The sequence below is a fragment of the Siphateles boraxobius genome, unplaced genomic scaffold (assembly GCF_051911475.1).
Source record: "Siphateles boraxobius isolate OS27281-9 unplaced genomic scaffold, OSU_SipBor_1 5, whole genome shotgun sequence".
NCBI classification, from domain to species: domain Eukaryota; kingdom Metazoa; phylum Chordata; class Actinopteri; order Cypriniformes; family Leuciscidae; genus Siphateles; species Siphateles boraxobius.
In genome coordinates, this window is record NW_027509141.1 from 13,613,775 (window position 1) to 13,641,642 (window position 27,868).

At 49.6% G+C, this 27,868-nt stretch overlaps 1 protein-coding gene and 1 long non-coding RNA gene across 3 annotated transcripts in view; one reads left to right on the plus strand and one right to left on the minus strand.

Moving 5' to 3' along the window:
• Nucleotides 1–27,868, plus strand: part of LOC143712061 (bactericidal permeability-increasing protein-like) — a gene marked incomplete at its 5' end in the record, with an annotated part of 97,925 nt that overhangs the window by 54,120 nt on the left and 15,937 nt on the right. Inside the window, 4 exon segments of the mRNA XM_077204281.1 lie at nucleotides 20,548–20,570; nucleotides 20,573–20,678; nucleotides 20,778–20,971; nucleotides 25,761–26,156. Of these exon segments, the coding sequence (XP_077060396.1) occupies nucleotides 20,548–20,570; nucleotides 20,573–20,678; nucleotides 20,778–20,971; nucleotides 25,761–26,156 (719 nt within the window).
• LOC143711450 (uncharacterized) lies at nucleotides 8,330–9,567 on the minus strand. 2 transcript variants are annotated; one of them, XR_013194848.1, is made up of 4 exons: nucleotides 9,302–9,567; nucleotides 8,955–9,068; nucleotides 8,783–8,863; nucleotides 8,330–8,444 (listed from the first exon to the last, which is right to left on the minus strand). It is a non-coding gene; the product is annotated as an uncharacterized LOC143711450 (long non-coding RNA). The 2 variants fall into 2 exon arrangements; XR_013194847.1 differs by lacking the exon at nucleotides 8,330–8,444 and adding an exon at nucleotides 8,575–8,638 and having other exon boundaries at nucleotides 9,302–9,415.

The window sequence follows — 27,868 nt, forward strand, 5'->3', positions numbered from 1 at the left end:
GATCTCCACGGTCTCCGAGAGTGTCGAGCAGACCTGCAGCTGTGCTTTTACAAGCTTTCCGGAGAAAGAAGAGTCGACCGGCGTGCCGACGTGATCATGAGGAATGCTCTCCTTGGTGCTGAAGCTCGCAGCGGACACAGACAGGAAACGTGAAACCTTAAGTCTCTTTTCACTTCGGTCTTACCAGCCGTAAGAACGGCTATTCAGCGCTCTTGGCGCACCATTACCAGATGTAAAAACAGCCTTTTTGTTTGGCTCAGTAACACAAAAACAAAAGACATAGAAGAGAGAAAGAAAGAAAGTCGACCACACTGCCGCACTGTATAGTACCAGACACGAGATATACTCCTGAAGAGCTTGCTCGTTGTTTGATCACTCAGTAGATTAAACAGCATCGAAACGCTCGGATCCGAAGCAAAAAGCTGAAGTGCAATCGCACCTGCTGCTCATTATATACCCGCGCTGCGTGGCTGAACAGCTGTTGCAAATGATTGCATGCCAATGTGCATTGGCTTGTTTAGTTTCACTCGAAGTAGATTGGCCTCTCTATCTAGATTCCTATTCGTCGGTCATGATGTACGCCGAGAGTTACCGACTGATAGGGCAGAGTCCTGCAACGGGTCCTGCAACGAGAGTGACCGACTGATAGGGCAGAGTCCTGCAAACCGCACATACACATACGCAACAACGATATGACCTTTGGACCCATCACGTCAGCACTGCGACAGTGCGACTTTCGTTGATGCTTCTCGTAGCCTAGTTGGAGCATTGCAGGAGTAGCTATGGATGAAGTAAAATTAAAGTTGGCTAGTAGAGTATATAAAATTGTTGACAACGAGGCTTGACAAATAGGCTATTGTTTGTGAGCGACAGGCTCAGGTAGGTTTTATTTTTGGTCTCGTCCCCCCCCCCCCCCCCCCCCATTAATAGGTCTATTTGAGTTATCAGGTTCCATAGCCTATTTAGGTGCCGATGTAAGCTACTTGAATGGCGCAAAACAAAGCGCACTTTAGCCAGTTTCATTAGCCCATTCATGAGGCTATTGTGATGTTGAGAGAGGTGCGAGACAAAAAATAAAGCACTTTAATTGGAATGATTTTAGCGTGTGTGATTAATTGCGGGCACGGGTCGGGTAATGGGCCAAATATTAACGGGTCTGGGCGGGTGCGGATTTAATTTTGATATTATCACGGGTGACGGGTCGGATCTGGTGCTGAACTTTGCGGGTACGGGTGGGGGCGGGTCTCCAAAAATGGAAACGTGCAGGACTCTGTGATAGGGAACTAACAACCACCTCTTGTTTGTATTTACTTTTGTGTATGTTCATTTTTGTGCTTCCTTGTCGTTAGTTCATCATCTTCGCTTTGTTTTTTGTTAAGCATTATTTTGTTGCGCTTCTGCTACAATAAATAGACATCCATTGTTGGATCCACTCTCAATAAAGTTACCATTAGAGGAAGTTAGGATGGTCAGCTTATTTCTATGGTAATAGTTATGATCTCTGATTACATGTAGTGTAGAGTACTTAATTATGCCTTAATTAAGTGTGTACAGATCTATGGAGACTAAATAGCATACTTTTAGAAATAAGGTATTAGTCAATTGCCTCTGTCTAATGATCAAGACTGACAAGTTTGTTAAGATTCAGGGGCATGTCTAGAAGGGTGGCACGGCGTGGCACTGGCCCCCACTGGTGCAACCCCAAACATCATTGGGCTAGATTTACTGTCAACCTGACAATGCCCAATGCCATTGGATCAGAGTGCTGTCAATCACTGCTTGATTTGCAATTCGCAAAGCGGAATCACAGGTCCGCGCGTTTTTCACAGTGTTGCCAACTTAGTGCCTTTGTTTTTTAGCGACTTTTCAGAACCCTTCAGCGACATTTTTTCAAAAAAGCGACTTGCGACAAATCTAGTGACTTTTTAGACAAACCTCAGTCACCTCCAGATGTTGCCAGTACTGTTCTGCGAGCACGAGGTCTGAGAGGGGGTTCAGTGAAAAAATCGGCAGCTGGCAGCAGGAAGTAGCTGCCACTGGCAGCTGACTGAACCTGCCAATAAAATCGGACGTCAGCTGCCGCTAGTAACCGTAAGTCGGAGGTGTATGCCGCTTTTAGTCAGGGAAATAAATTATTATATCAATTCATATATAATTTTAGTACTTATTTACATAAAATACATCTATTAGTAATTATTTTATATTATTTGATTAAAATCAAGTTACGAAGATCATAGACATAATAAAAAAAATAAAAAAATACTAAGCTACACTTGAAATTATGAATTTTTACGTGTATAAATGTAACTTATGAATGAGTATACATGTTTGTTAAATAATGAAATATATCCACCTTTTTCCTGGTTAGCAAATTTACCCATGCTACATTAACAAAAATGGTCTACCAATGGTTTAACCAGATTTACCATGTTTCTTGTGTTAGGGGATTAAAGACCCAGGACCAGATATGATGAGAGAAGACCAGGAGTCATGAGGTTCAATCAAATAAGTACAAATTTACTGAAGAATAGTTTGCAGTTTCATCGAGGAAGTTACAGGCCAGAGACTCTACCGTACACAAAATCTCACTCCAGTTATACCATTTACAAGGGCATGAATGACATCAGTACATACATGTTGGCTACTTCTGATTGGCTAAGAAAACAAAGTCTAAACAATTCTACACTTATGGATAGATAGGAGGGTAAGTCGACATTAATCAAGATAATTGTCATCCGAGTCCAAGACTTGGTCCGGTGATTATCTCGGAGGTCGTAGAAATGCGTCTCGGGGTCTGTTGTTGCATATCACAAGACCTGCACACAGAGCATTTAACACAAGACCTGCACACAGAGCATTTAACACACACAAAAGCACAAGGGAATCACAGTTCCTCCAAAGTTGTAGAGGGCCTGAGCACAGACTACCAAAACATCCTTAAACATTCCCTCCTCAGAAAGTAGTACAGATAATGTTCACTTTATCCATTAAAGAAATACACATAAAAGTACAAGTGTTTGACCCCTGTAACCTGTCGTGACTTGGTCAGCAGAAAACAGATTGATGTGGGTCTTCTTCAGACTTGACCTCTTCTATTAGCTTATTAGCAAAGTTAGAAAGATAGAAAGAATTTGTTAAGTTAAAGATTAGGTAGAAAAAAATAAAGATTAGTTCCATGATTAAGTAGGCTTTTAGACTGGAACTGGTGGTGTTACGATGTGGTAGAAATGAAGCGGAGAGAGAATCCAAATGCAAGCACTTTAATAAAACAAACAGGTAATCCAATGGACTCAGGACAGGAACACGGAACAGCTACCAGCAACATCAAAACAACGACCGACAAAACACAACTGAAGCACAGGGGTTTAAATACACAGGCAAACAAGATAACAAGGGGGCGGGGCTAATTAGAAACACCTGGAGAGACTAATAAACAAGAAAAACTACAAAGGACTACAAAACATGGCACAGGACAGGAAATAACAAAAGTCAACACAAGACAAGGAAAACATAAGACAGGAATCGTGACATAGCCCCCCACTTAAGGAGCGGATTCCAGACGCTCCTCATGAACAGTCCAGGAGGGAGGTGGAGCAGAGGCGGACCCGGGGGCGGGATGGAGGGCCAGGCCCATGGAGCGGAAGAGGACCTGGAGACTGCGGGAGGACGGAAGGCCAGGGTGGAGCATGATGTGCAGGCGGCCAGGGTGGAGCAGGCAGTTCAGGCGGCCAGGGCGAAGCAGACGACCCATAGGGCGGCCAGGGCGAAGCAGACGACCCATCGGGCGGCCAGGGCGAAGCAGACGACCCATAGGGCGGCCAGGGCGAAGCAGACGACCCATAGGGCGGCCAGGGCGAAGCAGACGACCCATAGGGCGGCCAGGGCGAAGCAGACGACCCATCGGGCGGCCAGGGCGAAGCAGACGACCCATCGGGCGGCCAGGGCGAAGCAGACGACCCATCGGGCGGCCAGGGCGAAGCAGACGACCCATCGGGCGGCCAGGGCGAAGCAGACGACCCATCGGGCGGCCAGGGCGAAGCAGACGACCCATCGGGCGGCCAGGGCGAGGCGGTGAAGACCCCTCGGGCGGCCAGGGCGGTGAAGACCCCTCGGGCGGCCAGGGCGGTGAAGACCCCTCGGGCGGCCAGGGCGGTGAAGACCCTTCGGGTGGCCAGGGCGGTGAAGACCCTTCAGGCGGCCAGGGCGGAGAAGACCCTTCGGGTGGCCATGGCGGTGAGGATCTTTCTGGTGGCCGTGGGCCCCTAAGTTGCCATGGCGAGGACCTACTACCCCCCCCAAAAAAATTCTTAAGGGTAGTTACGGCAGTCACCGGCTCAGGAACAGACACCGGCTCAGGCTCAGGAACAGACACCGGCTCAGGCTCAGGAACAGACACCGGCTCAGGCTCAGGAACAGACACCGGCTCAGGCTCAGGAACAGACACCGGCTCAGGCTCAGGGACAGACACCGGCTCGGGAACAGACACCGGCTCTGGCTAGGGAACAGACAACACACACACTGGCTCTGGCTAGGGAACAGACAACACACACACGGGCTCGGGAACAGACAACACACACTCGGGCTCGGGAACAGACCACACACACACTGGCTCGGGAACAGACAACACACACACTGGCTCGGGAACAGACAACACACAGAATGGCTCGGGAAAAGACAACACACACACTGGCTCGGGAACAGACAACACACACACTGGCTCGGGAACAGACAACACACACACACTGGCTCTGGCACAGACAACACACACACACTGGCTCTGGCTCGGGAACAGACAACACACACTCGGGCTCGGGAACAGACCACACACACACTGGCTCGGGAACAGACCACACACACACTGGCTCGGGAACAGACAACACACACACTGGCTCGGGAACAGACAACACACACACTGGCTCGGGAACAGACAACACACACACTGGCTCGGGAACAGACAACACACAGAATGGCTCGGGAACAGACGTGACTTGAACAGCCTCTGGATCGGCAGACGTGACTTGAACAGCCTCTGGATCGGCAGACGTGACTTGAACAGCCTCTGGATCGGCAGACGTGACTTGAACAGCCTCTGGATCGGCAGACGTGACTTGAACAGCCTCTGGATCGGCAGACGTGACTTGAACAGCCTCTGGATCGGCAGACGTGACTTGAACAGCCTCTGGATCGGCAGACGTGACTTGAACAGCCTCTGGATCGGCAGACGTGACTTGAACAGCCTCTGGATCGGCAGACGTGACTTGAACAGTCTCTGGATCGGCAGACGTGACTTGAACAGTCTCTGGATCGGACGGGACCAGCGGCGAGGACTCTGGGCTGACAGGAAGTACAGGGAGGACTTCCAGGCATTGCGGGACGCGGGAAGTCCTCTTCCTCTTCCGTCTCCGAGAGCGAGAGGGCGCTGTGCTGGACGGGACCAGCGGTGAGGGCGCTGTGCTGGACGGGACCAGCGGTGAGGGCGCTGTGCTGGACGGGACCAGCGGTGAGGGCGCTGTGCTGGACGGGACCAGCGGTGAGGGCGCTGTGCTGGACGGGACCAGCGGTGAGGGCGCTGTGCTGGACGGGACCAGCGGTGAGGGCGCTGTGCTGGACGGAACCAGCGGTGAGGGCGCTGTGCTGGACGGGACCAGCGGTGAGGGCGCTGTGCTGGACGGGACCAGCGGTGAGGGCGCTGTGCTGGACGGGACCAGCGGTGAGGGCGCTGTGCTGGACGGGACCAGCGGTGAGGGCGCTGTGCTGGACGGGACCAGCGGTGAGGGCGCTGTGCTGGACGGGACCAGCGGTGAGGGCGCTGTGCTGGACGGGACCAGCGGTGAGGGCGCTGTGCTGGACGGGACCAGCGGTGAGGGCGCTGTGCTGGACGGGACCAGCGGTGAGGGCGCTGTGCTGGACGGGACCAGCGGTGAGGGCGCTCTGCTGGACGGGACCAGCGGTGAGGGCGCTCTGCTGGACGGGACCAGCGGTGAGGGCGCTCTGCTGGACGGGACCAGCGGTGAGGGCGCTCTGCTGGACGGGACCAGCGGTGAGGGCGCTCTGCTGGACGGGACCAGCGGTGAGGGCGCTCTGCTGGACGGGACCAGCGGTGAGGGCGCTCTGCTGGACGGGACCAGCGGTGAGGGCGCTCTGCTGGACGGGACCAGCGGTGAGGGCGCTGTGCTGGACGGGACCAGCGGTGAGGGCGCTGTGCTGGACGGGACCAGCGGTGAGGGCGCTGTGCTGGACGGGACCAGCGGTGAGGGCGCTGTGCTGGACGGGACCAGCGGTGAGGGCGCTGTGCTGGACGGGACCAGCGGTGAGGGCGCTGTGCTGGACGGGACCAGCGGTGAGGGCGCTGTGCTGGACGGGACCAGCGGTGAGGGCGCTGTGCTGGACGGGACCAGCGGTGAGGGCGCTCTGCTGGACGGGACCAGCGGTGAGGGCGCTCTGCTGGACGGGACCAGCGGTGAGGGCGCTCTGCTGGACGGGACCAGCGGTGAGGGCGCTCTGCTGGACGGGACCAGCGGTGAGGGCGCTCTGCTGGACGGGACCAGCGGTGAGGGCGCTCTGCTGGACGGGACCAGCGGTGAGGGCGCTCTGCTGGACGGGACCAGCGGTGAGGGCGCTCTGCTGGACGGGACCAGCGGTGAGGGCGCTCTGCTGGACGGGACCAGCGGTGAGGGCGCTCTGCTGGACGGGACCAGCGGTGAGGGCGCTCTGCTGGACGGGACCAGCGGTGAGGGCGCTCTGCTGGACGGGACCAGCGGTGAGGGCGCTCTGCTGGACGGGACCAGCGGTGAGGGCGCTCTGCTGGACGGGACCAGCGGTGAGGGCGCTCTGCTGGACGGGACCAGCGGTGAGGGCGCTCTGCTGGACGGGACCAGCGGTGAGGGCGCTCTGCTGGACGGGACCAGCGGTGAGGGCGCTCTGCTGGACGGGACCAGCGGTGAGGGCGCTCTGCTGGACGGGACCAGCGGTGAGGGCGCTCTGCTGGACGGGACCAGCGGTGAGGGCGCTCTGCTGGACGGGACCAGCGGTGAGGGCGCTCTGCTGGACGGGACCAGCGGTGAGGGCGCTCTGCTGGACGGGACCAGCGGTGAGGGCGCTCTGCTGGACGGGACCAGCGGTGAGGGCGCTCTGCTGGACGGGACCAGCGGTGAGGGCGCTCTGCTGGACGGGACCAGCGGTGAGGGCGCTCTGCTGGACGGGACCAGCGGTGAGGGCGCTGTGCTGGACGGGACCAGCGGTGAGGGCGCTCTGCTGGACGGGACCAGCGGTGAGGGCGCTCTGCTGGACGGGACCAGCGGTGAGGGCGCTCTGCTGGACGGGACCAGCGGTGAGGGCTCTGTGCTGGACGGGACCAGCGGTGAGGGCTCTGTGCTGGACGGGACAAGCGGTGAGGGCTCTGTGCTGTACGGGACCAGCGGTGAAGGCTCTGTGCTGGACGGGACCAGCGGTGAAGGCTCTGTGCTGGACGGGACCAGCGGTGAAGGCTCTGGCTGGAAGTGGCTGACGTGAAGCTCTGGCTGGACGTGGCTGACGTGATGCTCTGGCTGGACGTGGCTGACGTGAAGCTCTGGCCGGACGTGGCTGACGTGAAGATCTGGCCGGACGTGGCCGACGTGAAGCTCAGGCATGTCGGGGATGAAGCTCAGGCATGTTGTGGTGAAGCTCAGGCATGTCGTGGTGAACGTGAAGAATAGGTGATGACGTGGCGTGCCACGGGAGGAAGCTCTCCAGACATCTGGAGAGTGCCTTTCTCCAGTCCAGACCGGAGAGATCGGCGAGCTCCCTCGGGTCGACCTCCTTAGCCCCCAGCCGGTAACACATCTTAATCGCCTCATCACCCAGAGAGCAGGATGCAGCGAGGGGAACAAACCCCCAGGTGTACTGGAACAGATCAAGGCTTTCCAGGGCCAAGGCCGCGATCTGTCCAGCAAACTCCCGGTCTAGCCTGTGTAGATCAGGCAAGATCCGTGCTGCTGGATTCATATTTGTGGTCGGTCGTTCTGTTACGATGTGGTAGAAATGAAGCGGAGAGAGAATCCAAATGCAAGCACTTTAATAAAACAAACAGGTAATCCAATGGAGTCAGGACAGGAACACGGAACAGCTACCAGCAACATCAAAACAACGACCGACAAAACACAACTGAAGCACAGTGGTTTAAATACACAGGCAAACAAGATAACAAGGGGGCGGGGCTAATTAGAAACACCTGGAGAGACTAATAAACAAGAAAAACTACAAAGGACTACAAAACATGGCACAGGACAGGAAATAACAAAAGTCAACACAAGACAAGGAAAACAAAAGACAGGAATCGTGACAGGTGGATTAAACAAATTTTCAATCTCCAGCAGCTGACACCAATCACTGCAAAACCCTGGATGGGTGTTTTCCCGATTAAAAGCCTTGCATTTCTGCTCGTTTTCCTCTTCCAACATAACCTAAAGGATTCATAAGAAAATTGTAACAATATCCAAATTACCTTATTAACAGTACACATGGATGCAGCCACATGAATGACTATTCTTATTGCATTTTGTCATTAAGCACAGAGCAGTGATCACATTTTAATGCAGTGGGTACATCTGGTAATATTCTTGACATGCCACAGACTTCTCTCTCCAATTTGTTACACCTGAATATTTAAATTTTGAGGAGCATAAAAATGAGCATGATTATAAAGAGAATAATTGAAGACCATGTAGCCATACCATTAAATTTCTCAATTACTATTTTAACCACATTTAAATTAAATGTGTAAAATAAAGTAAATACATACTGTCAAGCCAGCAGGAGTGTGCCCTCCTCCTAAATGAGTCTGTATCCACCAGACTGGTAATTTTGCATGTAACTGAAAGATCTGCAAAAAGGACAAAAGATGAGGTGAGTTAATCATAACATGAATGAAATCTAAACGAAACAAGATTTAAAATTTAACTAATTGCACATACTATGATTATGTAGGTCAGGGGCACGACACAAGATGTGCCGACACTTAGTGCAATGCCAATGGCACCTCTTTTGTTGTCGGGTATTCAAACAAAAGCAAGGAACACAATATTTTTCTAGAAAGACAAGAGAAATTGAATATATTTTAACTTACAACAAACTTGTAAAATGCATGTGTGCTTTGTACAATGCTTACCATTGTCCATAAGCATTGTACTAAGCACACATGCATTTTACAAGTTTGTTGTTTGTTGACATCACCGGGGGCCATCACTGGGGTGATGTCAATTCGTGAGCACTTTCAGGCAAAGAATGTAAAGCATACCATTGGATGTTTTACATTCTTTGCCTGAAAGTGCTCAGGACTTGACATCACCCCAGTTGTACAGTAGGGACAACTGCCTGTCCCAGAAAAGATGAGATCTTTTCCAAAAGCAAGGAGTATTCCTAAACATGCAGTGTATACGAGAAAATAAGATACCTCAAAATAGCAACAAATTCATTCACATATAAAGGTAGAACATTTTAGAAGTCTAATTACATATTTAACATGGGCAGGTTTTTGCATGTTCTGCTCAAATTAACTTGGCTTCTTACCTGCCATAATTGATTGCCACTTACACAAGAGGTGTAGAACAGAGTGTACTAGAGATGCACAGACGGGCTATTATTTCATCCGCAACCGCATCACAAAATTCATCATCTGTCCCCCATCCATCCGCACCAACTTTTTTGACCAATTTTCAAAACCGCACCCGCCCGCCATCCGCTGGTACAAGGCGCTGCTGATGACAGCCGCGAGACTAGTAACCGCCCGCCACCCGCCCAAATTTAATTAAAATATTTTTTTCCGTCACGTCATCCGCCCGATCCGCGGTTTATCTGCGGAGTCCGCGGCTATAACCACCAACCGCGCATCTCTAGAGTTTACACAGATATTAGAGATAGAAAGGTAGTTCTTAAAATAACTGTTTGGTCAAAAAATGCAATAGTTATAAAACAAAAATCAATAAATGGTTGGATATCAGACAATCCCCTGAAAAATTAAATACACAAAAAACGATATGGTTAGTGTTGCACGTGTATCATCAAGGCTGAGCTTGTCAATAATTCCAATAACTCAGCATTACCTTTATTCTAATCAAGAGATTAAGTTAACATGTTAACAAAAGCTAATATTTAATGGTGATGGTAATAGTAATGTAGTCAAGTCAAGTCATCCTCATTTATATAGCACTTTTAACAATGTAGATTGTTTCAAAGCAGCTTTACAGAGATAAACATATAATTTAAGGTAACAGAGATTGGTTTGGTTTTATAGTGGCTCTTGAAAAATGTTTTTTCCAGCTAAAGTTAGTTTTGATTGATTCACTTCCGTCTAAATGATAGTTTGTTATTAAATTAGGGGCCGCTAAGACGACACCGTTCTCTCTAAACAGACTTTAAACGTGAACCTGTGATAGACGCTGATGGCGTTCACATGTGCATTAAGAATTGATTCTATAGTTATGTGCGTTTGAATATATGTGCGCAGGTTTGTAATTCCTTACAAACCATGCCTAAACAAACTACTTGTCTATAAATTTTGATGCAGAATTTTTATTTTATCTTATAACTTTGGGTAGGTACGCAAACCGAAAAATTCCACAACGCTTTATCTGTAGAGTGGTATAGGGATCCTCCATAGGGAGAGGCTAGTTGGCACTTTAGCACTGCATTGTCATCGGGTCCAGGCGAAAGTCCTTCGTCAGATCTGGAAACGGCCTGGATCCAGCAGGCTGCGGGAAAACCTCGGGATAAACAAAGACACTAAAATTAGATGCCATTCTTTTTATGATGTAACGAGTACATCAGGATTTGAGGGAAGTGTTCCCAGTTCCGCCATCCGCTGGTACAAGGCGCTGCTGATGACAGCCGCGAGACTAGTAACCGCCCGCCACCCGCCCAAATTTAATTAAAATATTTTTTCCGTCACGTCATCCGCCCGATCCGCGGTTTATCTGCGGAGTCCGCGGCTATAACAACCAACCGCGCATCTCTAGAGTTTACACAGATATTAGAGATAGAAAGGTAGTTCTTAAAATAACTGTTTGGTCAAAAAATGCAATAGTTATAAAACAAAAATCAATAAATGGTTGGATATCAGACAATCCCCTGAAAAATTAAATACACAAAAAACGATATGGTTAGTGTTGCACGTGTATCATCAAGGCTGAGCTTGTCAATAATTCCAATAACTCAGCATTACCTTTATTCTAATCAAGAGATTAAGTTAACAAAAGCTAATATTTAATGGTGATGGTAATAGTAACGTAGTCAAGTCAAGTGGTATAGGTATAGGGATCCTCCATAGGGAGAGGCTAGTTGGCACTTCAGCACTGCATTGTCATCGGGTCCAGGCGAAAGTCCTTCGTCAGATCTGGAAACGGCCTGGATCCAGCAGGCTGCGGGAAAACCTCGGGATAAACAAAGACACTAAAATTAGATGCAATTCTTTTTATGATGTAACGAGTACATCAGGATTTGAGGGAAGTGTTCCCAGTTCCGGCTGACCTAATCTAAGCAGCCTAATATTGAATTATAGAAGTCTATAGAGTGTTATGTGAATGCTAGGTCAAAGAGATGTGTTTTTAGTCTAGCTTTGAACTGACAGACTGTGTCTGCTTCCCGGACAATGTTAGGAAGATTGTTCCAAAGTTTTGGTGCTAAATAGGAAAGGATCTACCGCCAGCAGTCGATTTATATATTCTAGGTATTATCAACTGGCCGGAGTTTTGAGATCGCAATAGACGTGAAGGACTATAATGCGTTAAGAGCTCGCTCAAGTACTGGGGAGCTAAACCATTTAGTGCTTTGTAAGTAATAAGCAATATTTAAAAATTTATACGATGTTTAATAGGGAGCCAATGCAGTGTTGACAGAACCGGGCTAATATGGTCGTACTTCCTGGTTCTGGTAAGAACTCTAGCGGCTGCGTTTTGAAATAGCTGTAGTTTGTTTATTAAGCGTGCAGGGCAACCACCCAGTAGAGCATTACAATAATCTAGCCTTGATGTCATGAACGCATGAACTAGTTGTTCCGCATCTGTCAATGAGAGCATATGACGTAATTTAGATATATTTTTAAGATGGAAAAATGCGGTTTTACAGACACTAGACACGTGACTTTCAAATGAAAGATTGGTATCAAAGAGCACTCCCAGGTTCCTAACTGACGACGAGGACTTAACAGAGCAGCCATCAAGTGTTAGACGATATTCTAGGTTATTACGTGTGGAAGTTCCCTTACGAAGGGAACTCAACGATGCGTCCATCGACGCCATGGGAACGCCCCCAGCGTGACTGCGTCTGAAGCATCTATGTCAACTAGTCCAATGGAAAGAATGAGCGTCACGGGCGGGTGACGTCATGACCAGGATATGATAAAAGCACATCCGGTGCAAACCGGCATTAGCTTCTGTTGCCTCAGCAAGCGATCTGTGTCAAACTGTCTGTTATATTTACTGTTGTCTGTCTGATATATATATATTTATGGAAACTAAACAATTGCACAACTCTGTGTTCTCCCTGCTCGCGCTATTTAACGAGTAGGGACACACACGAGCTTTGTGTGATGGGTTTGGGAGTAGAGCATGCGGTATCAGCCTCCGAGGGGGCTGATTGCCAACATTGTGAGAAGCTTTCGCTTCGCATGCTCCGCTCCCGCCTGTCACTTTCCGAGGAAAGTGGCCGGGCTCGCAATTCTCAGGGTGACAGGTCCCGCGTCTGCCGAGGCAGCGCGGAGAATGCATTCCTGTGGATCGCGAATAGGATCTCTTTACGGGGTTGGAGACGGGTCCGCGGATCTTATCTCCTCCCTTTCCACGAGGGATCCAGTGCTCTCTCGCCGGCCTCGGAAGCCCGCGCTGCGGTCTCTTCCGCCCGGGGAGAGAGAGAAATCAATGCTTCAGTGCTCTACCTCCGAGGAGGTAGATGTGCTGGGCATTGAAAGTGACACAATCATGGGGGAAGTGAATTTGCCATCTCTTTCCCCAGCGTATGAGAAATATATATAGCCTATATATATATATATATGATAGTTTATATATTATATATAAAATAAAGTGAATATATATAAAAAATATATATAAAAAATAATAAGCTGGTGGAAGTGTTTACTAAGGCTGTAGATAAATTAAATATTTATGGCCAGCAGAAATAAGGGGGCACTCGTCCTAAAAATAAAATAAATTTAACGAGTTTCCTTCCCTCTATTTTTCCACCTCCATCACGGGGCCTTCCATTTTTCCCGATCTGCACAGCGAGCTGTCTAGATCATGGAAAAAGCCTTACTCCTCTTGTCTTTTAGCCCCCACATTCATGTATATTCAGATATTTGGGGGTTAAGAGGGTATGGCTATGGGGCAATACCCCGGGTAGAACAGACGCTTGCGAGCTATCTGTCTCCCGGTTCAGTATTGTACCTGAAGGCGTCGGCTTCTCTCACTAAACCATTAAAGAAAACTATTTTTTAATCTAGTGGGAAAAGCATATATGGCAGTGGGTCTAGCATGGGCCTGCTTGCACACCATAGCAGTGCTACAAGCATATCAGGCTGACCTGCTGCGGTATTTGGACAGAAGTGAGGGAGTTTGGCCCGATGGGGTTTGAGAACTCCGTCGGGCCACAGATTTATCTCTCAGGGATGGCAGCCCTTGTGGTCACTGAGAGACACCTCTGGCTCAATTTGATGGGAATCATAGAGAAAGATACAAGATAATCTCTCCCTCGCTATGTCCAACCCCCTGGGGCTGCTGGGCGTGAGCAGCTCCAGCCGTCTAGTTTCTCATACACAACACAGCAGCCAAAGCCTTCAAAGCAGAAGCCGGATCCGAGGACCGTTCTTCACGCTGAGAAGGCTGCGGCTCAAAAGAAAAAAAGGTCCTGATGTTCACGCATCAGGCCTGTGAGGACAGCCCCGACCGAAGTGGAGCGGTGTACACCTCATTTTACGGTGCCCGTTCCATTTCGGGGTCCTCACGAGACCGTTCTGCCAACCCTGCCACCCTCGGTGCTTCAGGGCGCAGCGGTCTCCAGCGAGTCGCTGATGCTATGCTGCGGCACAGCATCGGTTTCGCGCCCTCTGAGGGGGGCCTTAGAGCGGCCAGTTCAGGTAGTTCCTGCCATTATGTTTCAGGCTCCGGAATTGGCTGTCTCGATAACACCAGAGACCAGCCTCGAGAGGCTGGTTCCCTTAGTAAATTTTCTGGCAGCGTGGAAGCTTCTGCCGAATATTTCTCATTGGGTCCTGCAGATTGTAGAGAAAGGATACAGAATCCAGTTTGGTTCTCGTCCTCCTCGTTACAACGGGGTGCTGCCCACAGTGGTGCATCCCGAGCAGGCTCTGGTAATGGAGCAAGAGGTAAAGCCCTGTTAGCAAAGGAAGCTATAGAGCAGGTGTACTCACCCGACATTGCGTCGGGTCTTTACAGTCGTTATCTCATTGTTCCAAAAAAGGATGGAGAGCTGCGTCACATACTAGATCTTCGTCTGTTGGAGTGTTTGGTGCTGGAACTCAATTCCAAAATGCTGACACTCAAACAGATCGTGACTCAAATCAGATCCGAGGACTGGTTTGTCACGATAGATCTAAAAGACGCATACTTCCATATCTCCATCCTCCCTCAGCACAGGAGGTTCCTGAGGTTTTCTTTGGGGCAAAGAACACCAGTATCAGGCACTTCCTTTCGGTCTAGCTCTATCACCCCGCACATTCACGAAGCGTGTAGACGCAGCTCTGGCCCCGCCAGGCTGCAGTGCATATGCATTCTGAATTGCATAGATGAACAGTTAGCGGTTCGGCACCGAGGTGTCGTTCTCGCTCCTATGCAGATGTTGGGGTTGAGGCTCAATGCCAAGAAGAGTGTGCTTTCTCCAGTACAGAGAACCACTTTCCTTGGTGTGGTATGGGATTCAGTGACGATGCGGGCCACTCTGTCGCCCGTTCGTGTAGCTGCTATCCTAACAGCCACGAAAGAGCTGAGGCTAGGCCAGTCACGCACTGTAAAACAGTTAGAGAGACTGTTGGGTCTTGTGACAGCAGCGTTCAACGGGATAACTTTTGGCCTGCTGTACATGAGACCTTTACAGTGGTGGCTCAGGACCAGAGGGTTCTCCCCGAGGGGAAACCCACTTCGTATGATCAAGATCACGCGGCGGTGTCTCCGCACCTTGGTTATATGGAGGAAACACTGGTTCTTAACCCAGGGTCCGGTGTTGGGAGCTCTTTGCCATCGAGTTGTGATATCGACAGATGCTTCCCTCACCGGCTGGGGAGCGGTATTGGAAGGCCGCTCAGCTCAGGGCTTGTGGAGGAGTCATCATCTCTCTTGGCACATGAATTGCCTAGAGATGATGGTCGTCTTCAATGCGTTGAGACATCTCCTCCCAGACCTGAGGGGCCATCATGTGTTGTTCTGGAACAGTGACTGTTAGGCCTCAGGGCAGCAGCGTCCAATGTGATACCCTTTGACCTGCTGTACGTGAGACCTTTACAGAGGTGGCTCAGGACCAGAGGGTTCTCCCTGAGGGGAAACCCACTCCTTACGATCAAGATCACGCGGCAGTATCCCCGCGCCTTGGTTATATGGAGGAAACTCTGGTTCTTGACCCACAGACAACACGTTGGTGGCCTCTTATTTTGGTCCCTCAAGAAATTACGCTGTCTGAGGGCAGTGTATATTCCGGGGGGGGCCAGAATATTGGAGCAGACACCCTGTCGAGGCAGGGGCTGAGGCCAGGGGACTCCACCCCGAGGCGGTGGAGCAAATATGGGAGTTTTACGGCCAGGCAGAAGTGGATTTGTTCTCGTCTCAGCATACGACGCACTGTCCACTCTGGTTATCCCTCACTCAACCAGTCCCCTCGGGGCTGGATGCTATGGTGCAGACGTGGTCGAGGCTACGTCTGTACGCATTTCCCTCCGTTGCTCTGCTCCCAGGAGTTCTGGAGTGAATCCGCCAGGATGGAATAAGCCTATTTAGTAGCACCACCCTGGCCGAGCTGAATTTGGTTTGCGGACCTAATTTTTCTCCTCGACGGACCTCCCTTGGAGGTCCCGATCAGGAGAGACCTTCTGTCTCAGGCAGGGGATGCAATATTGCACCCCCGGCAGGGGATTTGGGAACTGTGGGTTTGGCCTCTGAGGGGGCCCAACTCATAGAGAGTGGTCTCTCAACCGAGGTTGTTTAGACCATTCTAAGCTCCAGAGCTCCCGCTACGAGGAAACTATATTCACTATTTCGAGAGTTTTTCACTTCTTGGTGTTACCAGCGTCAGTGGGATCCGGTTAACTGTTCAGTAAACACAGTATTCGAGTTTCTGCAAGAACGCTTTGTATCAGGTCTATGTCCTTCCACGCTTAAGGTATAATATGTGTGGCGGCCATTGCGGCTTTCCACGCCCTGGTGGGTAGTACATTTTTGGGTCGAGACCCCCTGATCACTCGTTTCCTTCGTGGCACTTTGAGGCTGAGGCATGCAACTTGCACTAAGGTGCTGGCTTGGGACCTTGCAATAGTTCTAGAAGGCCTATCTGGGGCTCCCTTCGAGCCCTTAGATTTGGTCTCAGAGAAGTTCCTTTCTTTTAAGACTATTTTCTGCTAGCTATTTCGTCCCTATAAGAGTCAGACCTTCAGGCCCTTTCGGTCCCCACCTGCCTTGAGTGCACCGGGATGGCCAAGGCAATCTTACCCGAAACATGGATATGTTCCAAAGGTGCCTACCATTATTCCGAGGCCTATTGTGCTGCAGGTTTCTGTCCTCCCCCATTGTTCGGACCAGGAAAAGCTGAACCTCTTGTGCCAGTGCGAGCACTGGACACTTATGTTCATCGAACTTCTCTGTCGAGAAAATCCAACCTATTGAGCATATAGATAGTCGAGACTATTCTTCTTGCTTGTGAGTCTTCTGGCCAACCATTTGGTGGTCAGGGCTCATTCCACTAGGAGTATGGCTTCTAAGCGTATTATTCAGAGTTCTCTCCAAGACGTTTGTGATGCGGCGGGCTGGTCCTCACCGCTCACATTCATGAGGTTTTACAGCTTGGACCTGGATGCTGCCCCAGGTTCTCAGGTGCTTAGTGCTTAGTTACAACAGACTGACACTCAGGTACTTGGAATTCTGGCGCTTTGGGTATTCTCGTTCCCATGGCGTCGATGGACGCATCGTTGAGTTCCCTTCGTAAGGGAACGTCTCAGGTTACTATTGTAACCATAGTTCCCTGAGAACAGGGAACGAGACGATGCGTCACCCTGCCATACTTCCTGCATCCCTGTGATCGGCTTGCTTCGGCAATTTTCGAAGCTAATGCCGGTTTGCACCGGATGTGCTTTTATCATATCCTGGTCATGACGTCACCCGCCCGTGACGCTCATTCTTTCCATTGGACTAGTTGACATAGATGCTTCAGACGCAGTCACGCTGGGGGCGTTCCCATTGCGTCGATGGACGCATCGTCTCGTTCCCTGTTCTCAGGGAACTATGGTTACAATAGTAACCTGAGACGTTTTTTGTCCAATAATTAGAATCTCTGTTTTTTCAGAATTTAGTAGTAGGAAATTACTAGTCATCCAATTTTTAATATCAACTATGCATTCCGATAATTTTGTGAATTGGTGAGTTTCGTTAGGTTTGGAAGAAATATAGAGCTGAGTATCATCAGCATAACAGTGAAAGCTAATTCCATGTTCACTAATGATATCTCCTAAAGGTAGCATGTACAGAGTGAACAGCAGCGGTCCTAGTACTGAGCCTTGTGGTACGCCATACTGAACTTGTGATCGATAAGACATCTCTTCATTTACTGCTACAAACTGATAGCGGTCAGATAAATATGATTTAAACCATGCTAGTGCAATTCCACTAATGCCAACATAATTTTCTAGTCTATTTAAGAGAATGTTGTGTTCAATGGTGTCAAATGCAGCACTAAGATCAAGTAACACTAATAGAGAGATACAACCATGATCGGATGATAAGAGCAAATCATTTGTGACTTTAATGAGAGCAGTCTCAGTGCTATGGTGCGGTCTAAATCCTGACTGGAAATCCTCGCAGATACCATTTCTTTTAAGAAAGGAACACAGTTGTGATGATACTGCCTTTTCTAGTATCTTTGACAGAAAAGGTAGATTTGAGATCGGCCTGTAATTGACTAATTCTGTAGGATCAAGTTGCCTTTTTTTAACAAGCGGTTTAATCATAGCCAGCTTAAAGGTTTTTGGTATGTATCCTAGAGACAAAGATGAATTAATGATGTTAAGAAGAGGATCTATGACTTCTGGAAGCATCTCTTTCAGTAATTTAGTCGGTATAGGGTCTAACATACATGTTGTCGATTTAGATGAATTAACGAGTTTGCAAAATTCTTCCTATCCTATGGCAACAAAATAATCAAATTTTACCTCGGGGAGACTATAATGCACTCCCTGATGTGATGCTGTAGTAGACGGTTGCATAGTTATAATTTTGTCCCTAATATTATCAATCTTATAAGTGAAGAAGTTCATAAAGTCATTACTGCTGTGTTTCTTGGAAACTTCTGGGCTTGAAGCTTTCTTTTTCGTTAGTGTAGCCACTTTTTCAAATAAATACATTGGATTATGTTTATTTTCTTTTAATAGGGTTGAAAAATAAGCAGATCTAGCAGCTTTTAAAGCCTCTCTGTAAGCAATCGAGCTCTCCTTCCATGAAATCCGAAATACCTCTAGTTTTGTTTTCCTCCAGTTGCGCTCCATTTTTCTGGCTGCTCTCTTAAGGGCCCGGGTGTGCTCGTTGTACCACAGTGTTGGACTATTTTCTTTAATCTTCTTTAAGCGCAACGGAGCAACTGTATCTAAAGTGCTGGAAAGGAGAGAGTTAAAAGTTTCTGTTGCAATATCAAGTTCTTCTAAGCTATCTGGGATACTGAGACGATGAAACTGATTAGGAAGATTATTGATAAAGCAATCTTTAGTGGCAGAAGTGATAGGTCTAACATACTTGCAACACGGAGTTGGCTTTTATGTGGCTTTCAACACTTGGCTAAATGTAATTTACATGAGACTAGATAATGATCTGAGATGTCGTCGCTCTGCTGCAGAATTTCAACAGCATCAACATTGATTCCATGTGATAATATTAGATCTAGAGTATGATTACGACAATGAGTAGGTCCTGACACGTGTTGTCTAACTCCAATAGAGTTAAGAATGTCTTTAAATGCCAATCCCATTGCATCTTTTCCATTATCTACATGTATATTAAAATCACCAACAATTAGGACTTTATCTGCAATCAATACTAATTCTGATAGAAAGTCAGCAAATTCTTTGATATAATCTTTATGGTGCCCTGGTGGCCTGTAGACAGTTGCCAGCAGAATTCTCAAACTTGAATTCACTTGTAATACTCACTATTACAGAGCTTTCACCCAGTTTCCGAACTCTCTCAATTCAGTTAATTTTACACATAAAAAAAAATCGTCTTTCACTATTTCATAGCTACTTGTTCTATTGTCTGACAAAAATAATATAGGTAATGAGAACAGCTTTATTGAACATTCGGCTATATTATATTATATTATATTAAAATACAGAATGTGAGCATGAATTTAGAGAGAAAACACATTAGGCGTCATGACGTCATGAATATGATAATTAGCGTATGCATCATCTAGTGACATTTAGCGACTTTTAGGGAAGGCGATAGCTACTTTCCTTTGAAAATAGTTGGCAACACTGTTTTTTCAAACAGAATGAGAGAGAGACACCTCGACACGTCACTGTTTATGGTATATACACACTCAATTACAGTATATATTTTGAAATATATAGACGTAGGTTAGTCTGATTACTTTCATGTGTGACTGATCAAGCCAGTAACGTTAGATTAGCTAACGTAACTTTGGCAGACTGAATAGAGATGACTTGTCAGTGTTATTCCGCAGCAGCACACACGACTACATAAATTTAAAATAGATACATATTACTTTATCTTTTGTTTTAAAGACTAAAGGCACTATAATATTTTTCCAAAAAAGCAGAGCTGTGGTAAACATTAAAATGTGAGAACTTTACATGCAACTCTGTGTAATTTATACTGAATGGGTTTTTGTTTATTTTTACACCGCAACAGGGCATCCAAAGTTTCTTTAAGAAGAAATCATGTCAGAGACAGATTTCATGCAGAGAACGTTCGCCGACACACAAACACACACACATACAAATTCAATGTTTGTGTTGAGAATAAAGCATGTTATTAGAACAAAACTCTGTGGTCCAATCCATGTAAAATACAAAATACTTTTCAGGCTCTTGTTCAGTGCCACATTTAATACCATCTATATTAGGGCACTGGGCATTGCAAAGATTTTTTAAATCATGCTTAATATTTTCTAAATAAGTATTTATTTCCAGTTGAATTTTCTGATTTCCCATACCGCATTGAATGAGATCCCACAATAATTTTATATAAATTATATGTATTTAATTATTATTTTTGAAAAAATTAAATTATGATGTGATATGATATGATATGATGATATGATTGCTGGTAATAGCTCAAATATACATCATAGGATGCAGATTGTAAACCTGGGACTTCAAAATCAGCATTGGGGTTAGTTCCTGACACTGGAGTCATGCTTTCAATTGGCGACGCCTACATCAATCTGCATGGAAATTGGAGAGTCAAATACCTCAGGATCATGTAAGTAGAGTGTCCACATTACTTATTCTCACAAGCTAAATTAGTTAAATTCAGGAACAAAAATGTAAAATGCTAAATATCTGATCTCTTCACACAAAGAAAAGACAGTGGATCATTTAATCTGGCTGTGAGTGAACTGACCATAAGCACCACTATTGCAGTCATGAGTGATGACACTGGCCGCCAAACAGTCAGCACGACCAACTGTGCAGCAACTGTGGGAAGTGTCAATGTCAAATTTCATGGCGGGGCCAGGTATCTGCACAACACAGCAGTCAAAGTCAAAGATGAATATTAAATAGCCATATTATGTCAGCTTCACAATTCAGATGAAAGGAAAATATGTCATTACAGTTACACTTACAAATTAAAAGTTTAATGAAGAAGGATACATTCCACAAAATAACTGTTCTTTTTTAAATTATTTAATTATTTACATGTACATGTAAAATGTCTCGGTTACGTATGTAACCCTCGTTCCCTGAGTACAGGGAACGGAAACGTGTCGTCGGGGGAGTTCCCTGACGAATTGGGATAAACCCTAGGGAGCCAATTGCCTTCGAGAGAATTAAAAACGACCCAATGGACATTGGCATGCAAGATTTGCGTTTCGCAGCCCGCCTACCAGCGCGGGTATAAAAGGCGGAAGTAAACATTGTGCAATGCTTTTCGCTGAGGAGCCGAACAGTGTCCAGTCGTCCGCGAAGGTACAGCAACATGGCGAAGGGACGACACGTCTCCGTTCCCTGTACTCAGGGAACGAGGGTTACATACGTAACCGAGACGTTCCCTTTCATCCTGGAAACTCCAACGTGTCGTCGGGGGAGTTCCCTGACGAATTGGAATCCCTAATAAAACGCCATGGTACTGGCCCCTTCCAGTGCCCGGCTAAGCTACCCTGAAGAAGTTTCTCAATAAGTTGCGGGAGCTAGCATGGGAGTGCTAGCACTGCTGTTCCGCAAGACCCGCACAGTGGATATTGGATAACACTTGGAAAGCATTCGCCCAAGAGAGGGGGGGAACGCTGCGGAATCCCCAGCCTGACTGAGGAAGGCCAGGAATACACATATGTACTAGCCCAGTGGGATAGTGAAACATATGGCAGTCCCTGAGGTGGTCCCAATCCAAGGGAAGTGGGAGCACACTCAACAGGGACGACAAACGAGTCCGTCAAGGGGAAGACACGGCTGAACTGCACGTGGCACCATGGGTCACAGTAGACACCACTGGAAGCACCCAGTCTACTAACAACTCTCTACTAGAGGTAGCAGACCTGGCGTCGGGCGGTCCGCCGCGCCCAGCACCGAGGGGTGAAGGAGGAACTCACGAGGCTCACCGACCTAGGGCGCCATACGGAGCAAAGAACGCACGTATCCGCTGCGAATTGGAGTGGCGTAGCAAGCCGACACAACCTATTCCCTCGACCCACTGGCCGTAGCCAGAACTCGAGAGGAAACAGGTTCCACACGAAGGCTATAGAACCTAGCGAACGTGTTCGGTGTCGCCCAGCCTCTACAACTGTCTGTCAGCGAGGCGCCTTGAGCCACAGCCCAGGAAGCGGCAACACCTCTAGTGGAGTGAGCGCGCAACCTGCGAGGACAAGGCTCACCCAGAGACTCATACGCTCGGGTGATAGCATCCACTAACCAGTGGGCTAACCTCTGCTTGGAGACGGCCTTCCCCTTCTGCTGGCCTCCGTAACAGACAAAGAGCTGATCTGAGGTTCTGAAGCTTTGCGTTCTGTCAATATAAACCCGCAGAGCACGGACGGGACAGAGAAAAGCTAGAGCTGGGTCTGCCTCCTCGTGTGGCAGTGCTTGCAGGTTCACCACCTGGTCCACGAAGGGAGTGGTAGGAACCTTGGGCACATCTCCGAGCCGGGGTCTCAATACAACATGAGAAAGGCCCGACCCGAACTCTAGGCACGATTCATCGACCGAAAAAGCCTGCAGATCCCCGACCCTCTTGAAAGAGGCCAATGCTAACAGGAGCGCTGTCTTAATGGACAGGACATTAAGCTCTACTGTCAGCAAAGGCTCAAAGGGGGGACTTTGAAGAGCTCTAAGTACCAGAGCTAGGTCCCGAGAGGGTACAGAGTGCAAAACACGAGGTGGATTTAACCTCCTGGCACCCTTAAGGAATCTGATGACCAGGTCGTGCTTCCCCAAGTGACCTTCCACTGCATCGTGATGCGCGGCTATTGCGGCGACATACACTTTGAGGGTGGAGGGGGACAGCCTTCGCTCCAATCTTGCAGGAAGGAAAGCACGACTCCAATCGGGCAAGTTTGGGGGTCCTCCTGACGGGAGGAACACCAATCGTCGAACAGGTCCCACTTCAACGCATAGAGGCGCCTCGTAGAGGGGGCTCTAGCGGAAGTGATGGTGTCTACCACTGCCTGTGGTAGACCACCTAGAACCTCCGCGTCCCGTCCAGGGACCAGACATGGAGTTTCCAGAGGTCTGGACCCGGGTGCCAAAGAGTGCCCCGTCTCTGAGAAAGGAGGTCCTTCCTCAGAGGAATCGGCCAAGGAGGGGCTGTCGCAAGGAGTATGAGTTCCGTGAACCAAGTCCTGGTAGGCCAATACGGCGCCACTAGAAGGACCTACTCCTCGTCCTCCCTGACCTTGCACAGGGTCTGTGCAAGAAGGCTCACTGGGAGAAACGCATACTTGCAGCAGGTCCCAGGGCCAGCTGTGAGCCAGGGCGTCCATGCCGAGGGTTCCCTCAGTCAGGGAGTAAAACCACTGGCAATGGGTCGTGTCTGGAGAGGCAAACAGGTCTACCTGTGCGACTCCGAAGACACTCCAAATCAGCTGGACCGCCTGGGAATGGAGTCGCCATTCTCCCGGCAGGGGAGGCAACTGAGAGAGCTTGTCTTTCACACGGTTGAGCTCCCCTGGAACGTGAACGGCACAAAGCGACCTTAGATGCTTCTGACTCCATAGGAGGAGGTGGGAGGCGAGTCGCAACATACGACGGGAGCGTAGACAACCTTGATGGTTGATGTACACAATGGTCGCAGTGCTGTCCGTACGGACCAGGACGTGCCTGTGTCTGAGAAACCCCTTGAGGCGACGCAAGGCTAGGCGTACTGCTTGCAACTCTAGCAGTTGATGTACCAATGCAGCTGGGGCCCCGTCCACAGACCCGAGACTGCATGTCGTTGTACGTGGCCCCCAAACCCATGGCAGAGGCATCCGTGAAAACCACAGCATGCCTGGAAACCTGGACCAAGGGCACTCCGGCCCGAAGAAACACAGGATCCGACCACGGGGAGAAGGTTTGGCGACAGTGCTGGGTCACTTTGACCGGGAACTTGCGGTTGTGCCACGCCCACCTCGGGACTCGATCGTGAAGCCATCGAGCTTAAGCGGTCTCATATGTAACAGGCCGAGCGGCGTTACTGCGGCTGCGGCTGCCATATGCCCCAGGAGCCTCTGAAATTGTTTCAGTGGAACCGCTGTCCTGCCTCGAAAGGACCCGAGGCAGGTGAGCACTGATTGGACGTGTTCCTCCGTGAGGCACGCAGTCTGGGTGACCGAGTCCAGCTCCATACCGAGATAAGAGATCCTCTGTACAGGGCAGAGTTTGCTCTTGTCCCAGTTGACCTGAAGCCACAACCGGCTGAGGTTCCGAAGCACCATGTCCCTGTGATCGCACAACACATCTCGCGAGTGAGCTAAAATGAGCCAGTCATCGAGATAGTTGAGAATGCGAACGCCCTGTTCTCTCATGGGAACAATGGACGCCTCCACGACTTTCGTGAAGACACGAGGCGACAGGGCCAGCCCGAAGGGTAGGACCTTGTACTGATACGCTCGACCTCGAAAGCAAACCGTAGAAACCTGTGTCGAGGAAGAATCGAGACGTGAAAGTACGCGTCCTTCAGGTCGATCACTGCAAACCAATCCTGGGGACGGATGCATTAGAAAATGCGCTTCTGCGTGAGGATTTTGAATGGGAGTTTGTGCAGGGCCCGATTCAAAACTCGCTGGTCCAGGATTGGCCGTAACCCACCGCCCTTCATGGGTACAATGAAGTAGGGGCTGTAAAACCCGGATCTCATTTCGGCAGGAGGGACCAGCTCGATCGCGTCCTTCGCCAGCAGGACATCGATCTCTTTCCGCAAAACAGGGGCGTCCACCGAACGCACATGGGTAAAGTGAACGCCCCTGAACTTGGGAGGCCGGCGTGCAAACTAAATTGCATAGCCGAACCGAATGGTGCGTTTGAGCCATCGGGATGGACCCGGAAGCGCTAGCCAGGCTTCCAGATACCGTCCCAACGAACCCAACTGGACCACCGGCGTACCCGCGGAGGGGCAGCGAGGTGGAAGACATGGACCCGACTCTGGTGGCATCGTAGCGACCGAGAGCAGGGTCTGGGTGTGATTGAACCAACCTGCTTCCACCGAGGGGCAGACGGCAGAGAAGGCCTGTGGGTTTTCTGCTGCGGACTACCCGGTGGCGAGGGGAGGGGGAGAGACGAGGAACGAGGCCCTGACTCCTCGCGTCCTGGTCTCTGCGCCTCCGGGCCCAGCCGCAGACCGGATGACGCAGCCGAGGCTGCATCACTGCTATCCGCAAACTGGGAAGAGGGGAACGAGGGTGTTGCCACATGGGGGCGGCACACGCTGCCATTCTGGCCCTCTTGAATGGGGGAGACTGTGTGCCCACCAGTCTCGGCCGTGGATGACCTGGAGGAGGAAGAAGAAACTGCTCTTTTTTTGAAAATGTGGGTACCGCTGACCTAGTGGAACAGAAACAAAAGTCAACACAAGATTTTCCACCCGGCCCTCCCCCGGGGGAAGGAGGTGTGCAGAGGCACCCTCCCGACGAGCAGCATCCACGTTCCCTTCCAGGCCGCCCGTCTCAGGGCGCCCCCGGCGACGAGCAGCCGGATGCTCTATGGCCACAGTCTCCAGTGCAGGACATGCCGTATCGCGTCCGACTGCTTCTGGGCGGTGGAGAACTCTTGGGCGAAGCTCTCCACCGCGTCACCGAAGAAATGGGGAAGTTGGGAAATGGGGAAGTTGAGAAAGTTTGTTCTTCTCCGCTTCCTGCATATCCGCAAAGCTAAGCCACAGGTGGCATTCCTGGACCACCTGGACCACCTGGACCACCGTCGCTGCACGCAGCTCCTGCAGCAATCCTGGGTCAAGACCCCCTGCATGTCATGGAGTGCCTTGGCTTGGTGGACCAGCAGCAGCGCAATGGCATGCAGGGCGGAAGCGGCGTGACCAGAGGAAAACCTACAGGCGCGGGAGGGGAGTCAGGAGGACCACCCCGCCAGGAGGAAGCGGTCTTAGGACACAATTGCAACGGACGGGAATGCTCCACTGGGGGGATTCCCTCGTACCCGTGCGCCGCTCTGCCGTCAAGAGTGGTGAGGAAGGAGGAGCGAGGTTGCCTACGCCTGGCCACGAGAGGGGCCAGCCAAGACTTCCTCAGCTCCTCATGCACTTCAGGGAAGAAAGGTACTGATAAAGAAAACAGTTCCCTTTCAGTCGCTCATGTTCGACGTAGTCGACGTGTCGACTGATTGGGATCACGCTTAGGGAGCCTGTCATCTTCGAGTACTGTAAAAAGGTACTGGAGCAGACTGTGGGACAACAGTACGGCCTGCTCCGAGACACCAATCATCCAGCCGCGAAGGTTCGGGGCCCGGTGGAAGGTTCCAGACGAGCCCGACATTCGCGGCTGCCCTTTCGAGCATAGCGGGCATTTCCGGATCCGGCTCAGCCGCAGCCACCGAACGGGGTAGACCCGCTGAGTCATCACCAGAAGATGACCGGTCTTGAGTGAAAAAGTGCAGGCAAGACAAACAGTTCCCTTTCAGTCGCTCACGTTCGACGTAGTCGACGTGTCGACTGATTGGGATCACGCTTAGGGAGCCTGTCATCTTCGAGTACTGTTAAAACAAGCCAATGCACATTGGCGTGCGAGATCTGTATCTCACACTCCGCCCCACAGCGCGGGTATAAATGCGGGTGCCTTCTGAGCTCTCAACTAATTCTGTGTTTATGTTTGTTTCTCTGACTGATAATTTATGTTCTCATTGCGAGAATATGACTATCGCGGTGTTGAGATCAAGACTTGCCTTCATGCGTGAAAGTGGAGTCCCCATTACCACGCCCCGCTACGGCGCCGTGTGGGATGGGTGATCATAGGATCATAGTGAGGCTTCCCCGCCCGGTAACCAATCCCTGTGTGCCCCTCACTCCTCTATCACACCCGATTGAGCGCGCTGGCCCCTCTGTAATGCACTCCCAGGTTCCTAACTGACGACGAGGACTTAACAGAGCAGCCATCAAGTGTTAGACGATATTCTAGGTTATTACGTGTGGAAGTTTTTGTCCAATAATTAAAATCTCTGTTTTTTCAGAATTTAGACGTAGGAAATTACTAGTCATCCAATTTTTAATATCAACTATGCATTCCGATAATTTTGTGAATTGGTGAGTTTCGTTAGGTTTGGAAGAAATGGAAGCTCTAGCGTTAAGTTCTGCCAGGAAGACTCAATTGCTACGTCACTTATTACCTTCTCATCTATCCAATCGTGTCTAAGACTTGTGGTATAAAAGACCAGTACTTACACATGTCTGAGTTCACAGATGCTGACGCTTTCATGCACCTCCATCCTCCCCACCACCATCAGGATGGTCCCTTCCCCTCCATCCTCCATCCTCCTCACCACCACCAGGATGGCCCCTTCCTATACCTCACGGGGGGTCGGCTGCGCCCCTGCCTTCGTCTTCAGGCAGGAAATGCAGAGTCCGGACCCTCGGATTGCGAGCTATGGACGGGGCCTACGCCAAAGAACTTTATTGCTTGCTGGGCTATCAATAAATGTATTTATTGTTACAGTATTTATTCTCCCGAGTCTTTCTGGTAGAAATATAGAGCTGAGTATCATCAGCATAACAGTGAAAGCTAATTCCATGTTCACTAATGATATCTCCTAAAGGTAGCATGTACAGAGTGAACAGCAGCGGTCCTAGTACTGAGCCTTGTGGTACGCCATACTGAACTTGTGATCGATAAGACATCTCTTCATTTACTGCTACAAACTGATAGCGGTCAGATAAATATGATTTAAACCATGCTAGTGCAATTCCACTAATGCCAACATAGTTTTCTAGTCTATTTAAGAGAATGTTGTGTTCAATGGTGTCAAATGCAGCACTAA